Source organism: Azolla caroliniana, unplaced genomic scaffold, assembly GCF_043228905.1.
Source record: "Azolla caroliniana isolate FFs.n. ecotype wild unplaced genomic scaffold, voAzoCaro1.0.p SCAF_2, whole genome shotgun sequence".
Taxonomy (NCBI): domain Eukaryota; kingdom Viridiplantae; phylum Streptophyta; class Polypodiopsida; order Salviniales; family Salviniaceae; genus Azolla; species Azolla caroliniana.
The window spans coordinates 2,706,107-2,712,106 of record NW_028230437.1 but is presented as its reverse complement, the minus strand read 5'-3'; the positions used below and the strand labels follow the sequence as shown (position 1 = coordinate 2,712,106).

The 6,000-nt window shown below is 40.6% G+C and overlaps 1 protein-coding gene across 1 annotated transcript; it reads right to left on the bottom strand.

The window, feature by feature from the left end:
* Window positions 1–372: 372 nt before the first annotated feature.
* On the bottom strand, window positions 373–3,354 carry LOC147867083 (DUF2921 family protein, putative (DUF2921)). Its single transcript, XM_087339660.1, has one exon. It carries the CDS (start codon window positions 3,352–3,354, stop codon window positions 514–516), a length of 2,841 nt encoding a protein of 946 aa, XP_087195786.1. The 3' UTR covers window positions 373–513.
* Between the last annotated feature and the right edge of the window lie 2,646 nt (window positions 3,355–6,000).

The window sequence follows — 6,000 nt, the reverse complement described above, 5'->3', positions numbered from 1 at the left end:
TATCGAAATATATATCATGGTTTGGCGGCTTTACCCTATATAGGCTTAAGTGGAATACATCCAGTGCATCATGCCATCATAACATTCGATGCTAGAGCACTGACACAAATGGTTTCAATGGTTTCAAATGATCAAGAGAAGATGATGACAGCTACAAATTTGTTGGTAATTAAACGTTGGTTAAACCAATGCATCTCCCTGAAATTGTGGCAGTATCTGTAATGAGCTGCATATCTTGATGCTAAACAACTCAACTTCTGCTTCTGCATATTTAGTCTCCTTATATAACTGTCACCCAAAGTTCTAAGTAATGCTGCATCAGAAGTAAGAAATGCTTTGAATCGAACCATTGACAATGTTTGCTAGAACATGTAAAGAATAAACAAGAGACCTTTCAGAAAGATGTACAAAAAAACATGAGCTGTACATAGTTTTAAGGTAATCACATTCCAGCCATGTGATTCTCAGCATATTCTTCTAGTGCCAATTTTTGTTCATACTATGTAAATGCACTTATGACGAATCAGGAGAAACTATTTCATATGAGATTCTTTTTCTCCGAAAAGGAATCCATAGGAATGCCCCTCCGTAACGCTGTTGAAGAAAAATAAGAAGAGCACATAATAGGCTTCCACATGGTATGACAGCATCCCAAGAAATGGAATAGAAGTTCCAACTGGGGCTTGCATAGTAATATTGCCTGCTTTTCAGTGAGAAAAACTCAAACTTCCTCACAATATCATATAAATGCGGCAACAACCTTACAAATGTCATTCCACAATAGAAAGGAGGAGAAAGAGCTGCATCCCGAACATCCCATACATAATTCCCAATTATTTGTGGAAAGAGAAAGAAGTCGACAGTCAATCCCGCAAATGCCTTGATCACATCTAAAATCTTGCTGCCCCTGACTCCATAGACAATGGAAGCAATCAAGCCAACAATCGCATAGCACACACCACAGATCCAGCAGGCACTCCTCTCTGAATACCAAGGCCGTTCACTATAGATTTCACATTTGCCAACCCATGCCAGATGGAGAAGTCGTAGAAGCAATAGAAATGCCAGCATGGTCATGAGCCTCACTATCACCTCATTCATCTCTAACCATCCACCACTTGATTGGAGGATGTTTTGCTTTGACCTACTTGAGAATATTGCCTCAAAATTCAATATGAGAGGGATAAGATACCCCAGTGTGAGAAGTGATAGCATCAGTAAGGACACATGAGGGAGAACTTTTGGGCTCTTCTTGACATGACGGAGTTGAAGCACTACAAATAGAGCTGCCATTGTAAGAGAAACCACTCGCATGATTATTTCAACATCTATTTGTATTAGAGCATTTGCAGCTTGCTCCTGATAAAGTATCAAATCTGATGTCAAACTTTTGGGACTAAAATAGAGCTGATCATTCTGCTGTCTTAAGCTGATGATCTTCCCAGTAATCCTTCGCTTTCCAAAATACCCAGGATTTGTAGGAGGATACTGAACTGTAATGTGTATCTGACAATCCTTATTACCATCATCGAATTTTGACATACCATGAATCAAATCTTCAACTCTCCGGCATGCAATTAGACAAAGAATCCCAGTCTTCCGATTGTACAAGCCTTCAGCTGAAAATCTCATAGATGATGTGTTTGGAAACAACTTGTTGCTCCTCTGATTTAGCTCCAAACTCAGTTCAAAGCTTATATTCATGCTCTGCCCAATCCCTAAAGTGACAGATGAAGTGAGTATCGTCGCCATACCTCGATAAAAATTCCTACTTGTTCGCTCGTTTATTGCGATTGGGGAGAAGTATAAGCCTGTCATTCCTCCTGAAGGATCCATAACAGTTGCTGAAAAGCCAAGATCTGAAAAAATACGACCATTTGGGTATTTTAGCTTGCTTTTCTTTTTCATACTTCTTGTCAACCACCCCCCGTTGTTCTCTTGTTGACACATACTTTGTGCTTGCTTAATCCTATCTACACTGTATGAATACTCCAGCTGAGGAGGAGATATCATCCAACCAAGCACTCCATATGTGATATCCATGTGCCCAGTGAACTGAAATGGGTTGAAGAATGGAAACTCTGAATTTTCTTTCCTCTTTACATGCCCGATGACACTGTACCTAAAAAGAAGGTCTAATGTTGTCGGGAACTGCAGGGTGATGATAATATCACAATCCTTGGAATCATATTCCAAAGAACCATTACTAATTCCCCTCAGATAGCAAGCAGATGCACATAACTGCCCCATAGCAACATTCCAGATACCCTCAACAGACAACACTTCAGAGGCAACAATTGCTCCATTTTCTTTGTAACTAAAAATAAACAAACCATGAACTTTTCCCTCTTCACAAATCATATTCTGGACTGACACGGTGCCTTCATGTGATGCAGCCATGCCTTCAAAGGGACCCCAGCTAAAGGCATTGGAGCTGCCTTGCCCGTGGTTCCAAATAACATCCAAGGGTTGCTTGTACCAGGGGAAGTCACACATGGCACCAGCATCCTTCCATACATTGATGCCTTCACCTACATCTGCACCATACAAGCACTTGCCCTCACTGTTGCTCGTGGTGAAAACATAAGGGTTCTCAGGTGTGGCTACAATAAGAATGGGTTGGAAAAAGAGAGGATCATGAACCTCTCTCTTGCTTTCCAACTTCCCTGTGACAAAAGGTTGCTTCATTGTATTCCCCTCCGAAGGATACTGAATGATCGCCTTAACCTTGCAATCTTTCCTATGATGAATATGATCTTCTCGAAAACATCCCGCCATGCAAAGAGTCCTTGAATTCACAAGCCATATACCTCTCAGTAGGATCCTGATCGAACCTGATGATTGTAGCAACAAGGGCTGCGTGCGTCTCCCACCTCCAAATCCACTGCGGAAAATTCTGGTGGTGGTGGTGGTGTTCCGCATCGAGCCACTCCGGCTTTGCAGGGAGAGGTTTCCTTCCACCTCAATAGGAAATTCAAGGCCCTGCACACGTGCTATTACGCTCACATTGCGAGGAGCGAAAAAAGCATTGTTCCCACGCCTAAGGAGACGGAGAGAGATGTCAGGTGTGGCGGTTCCATAACTAATCAAAGGAGAACCACCACTGAAATATCCGTTATGGAAGGCAAAGTTGAAACCCTGCCCATGCTCATGATCTTCTGGAGGTGCTCCTAATTTCTCCGGAGGAGCAGCCGCAGAGTGGGGGGAGGCGGCATCATCAGCATCTACCAGAATCATCTCATGGCTGCAATATTCTTCGTACCGAGGAGAATCAGGGTCTGCATCACAAAGAACGATGAGCAGGATCCCGATGGAGATGGAGATGAGGAGGTGAAGATGGTAGAGAAGGTCCATCACGAGGGAGGGAGGGCCCCAATCTTGGATCGATCTCTCAGGGGTGAAGGATTGGAGTCATGGTAAGGGAGAGAGGGCCTCGGAATGCCGTCAGATCTGCAGGCTGCGAGCTCGAATGCTTAGATTTTCTCGTCAGTTCTCTGTCTCTGTCTCTGTCTCTCTCTCTCTGTCTCTCTGTCTCCGCCTCTGCCTCTGCATCTGCATCTGCGAGTTCGGTTCGGTTTAAGTTTCAATTTTTTTAAACGGTTTTGAGTTTGACACCCTCAAACCGAACCGAACCGAACCAAACCGAACCGTTGCCGATTGCTAGAGCCTGTGTAGATTTCCGAATGGGCAACGTAACCAATCTGGCTTCCTTTAATTAGGGTGCTGCTAAATTTTCATTTCTCAAACGAACGAACCAAGCTATAAAGATGTACATTGTTTCGGTCTCACCCATTGATCGTGTTCGAATCTTTAAAAATGTTACCACACTTCCTTCTCTCTCTTTAATCATCATTGTCATTGAACGATGTTTGAATGGGTGTTAGTTCTCTCTTGGTGGTTATTTCTCATAGAAGAATGACATATTGCTTTTTGGTCATGTGGCGAACTAATGTAAATTACCTCAATATTTAATCAACCACTTAGAAATACAAAAGGGCCTTGTATAGTTCCAATTAGCTAAATTATGTAAATTTTAGGCAAAGGACAATATGTCATCAACCTCATAAAACACGAAAGGAGTAAAGAGCTTAATAGACATTAAAAACATTATGTTTGAACAACACGGTGGAGGCACTGTCTAACTTTGTCACCCACAATTATAAAAGCACTAGCAATCACCCATTTTTAAGGTAGAAGTAATAGAACAAAAGTGGAAGGTTATAACTTATAAGACTAAGGAATGTTATCATTATAATACTCAGCAATTAATAGTGCAAAGTCCATAAACCATTGATAAATCTAGTTGGCACTTCTTCTTCTCCCCCCCCCCCCCCCCCCACTTAAAACTATTGGTGTGTAATTAACTATGTGCCACGAGTGTATTGTATTAGATTAATCAACCCTTAGAATCCTAATAGTAAATTGGAATCGATTAGAAAAGATAGATTGAAAATCGTAAATCACACGAATATAATCAATTAGATCAATATTTAGAAATATTAATAAAACCCAAGAATCAACAACCTATTACAATTTGTTCCCCACCATTATATAGTTATGGGAGAGACTAAGTATAGTCTACCACAGGGTAAGCATCATGCTTTTTCTAAAGTGTTCATGCACACTATATGTGCATGAATCACTTTATCTATTGTGCTTTTTCTTCTAATAATAGTGTTCATGCACACGTGAGATGTGCATGAATAGTTTTTCGATCATGCATTTTCTTCTAACTAAAGTTTTTTCTTAGAAAATATGCATGAATAACCTTTTGTATGTGGGACATCTACTTTTTTAACACCCATGATGTGTTAGTTTAATGATAAGGCTTCAATTTATTAACATGAAGGTATAGGGTTTGAATCTTGTCCTATGCCGAGCGCTAACTAAAGGTAAGTTTGTACTTTTAAATAATCTAATTAGTGCGAATGACATAAGACATTGTTAAGTATCTAGCACTCGGCACATTGATTGTGGAGATTGTGGCACCAACAAGAGACACCGAGCTCAACCAACCTTTGGAAGAAAGGGGACATAACAAACCAAAGAGGAAATAACGTCATGTGGGCAAGGGAGATACTTGCCTTCTAAAAAGCTATAAAAGCCACCTTTTCGTAACTTTTGAGCTTCTTCTTGATTCTTAGGGTTTCTCCTTTTCTATTAGTGCACTAAGAGCTCATCTTCTATCTTCTTAATCCTTCATTAGAGCTAAGAGAGATTAGGGTTAAGAGCTATGTAAGCCAAACCTAATCTCCTCCTCTTGTATGGTGCTAAATATCTTTGTGTTAAGAAATGGTGTCAATAATAACATATCTTCTTTGTGTAAGAGAGTAAAAAGTGTGTGTGTGTGTGTGTGAGAGAGAGAGAGAGAGAAATAAATAAATAAAGATATATTAACGTCTTCTTAAGGCCAAAATTGGCCCATGAGACAGTTGATTTACAACAAAATGGGTATTTATCCAATCATCAAAACTAAAATAAAATAAAGTAAAAATAGAACTTAAACTAAAAGAGTTCTAATAGTGTACAAAACGTGGTATACTCGATAAAAGGAAGTGACTTATGCACTAAGCATGTTTTCATTTCCACCCAAGCCTCTCGAAAAGAAGTGGGAGGTCAAAGGGTTTTGGTGTGGGTGCGACCCCTGGTCTCAGTGTATAGAGTACCCCAGCCATGGCTTCTAGGCGGTGTAGCTCACGTTCCCTTATTTTCTTTATGCTTCTACACCACGTCGAGTTGCTTTGAAACCCGGCATCCAAGGGCGTTTGGTTCTTCTTTGGTTTTCTGCTTCATCAAGGAAAAGGCCGAGTGGTGCAAGTGCGTCGACATTCGTTGTCTCCCCCTGTTCCTGAAAAACTTCATTTCTTACATGTTGGTGAACATTAGCAACATTATTGTCAACCTTTTGTAACTTATTCTCTATGTGTTGTTTTAGCTCTAGGATGTATCTACCTAATTCCTTTATATCTAGAGCATCTAATAGTTTGGGGAGGGTAGGAC

What these genes read in the sequence shown, in the direction of transcription:
- LOC147867083 (XM_087339660.1), bottom strand. Translation starts at nt 3,354, where the DNA reads ATGGACCTTCTCTACCATCTTCACCTCCTCATCTCCATCTCCATCGGG.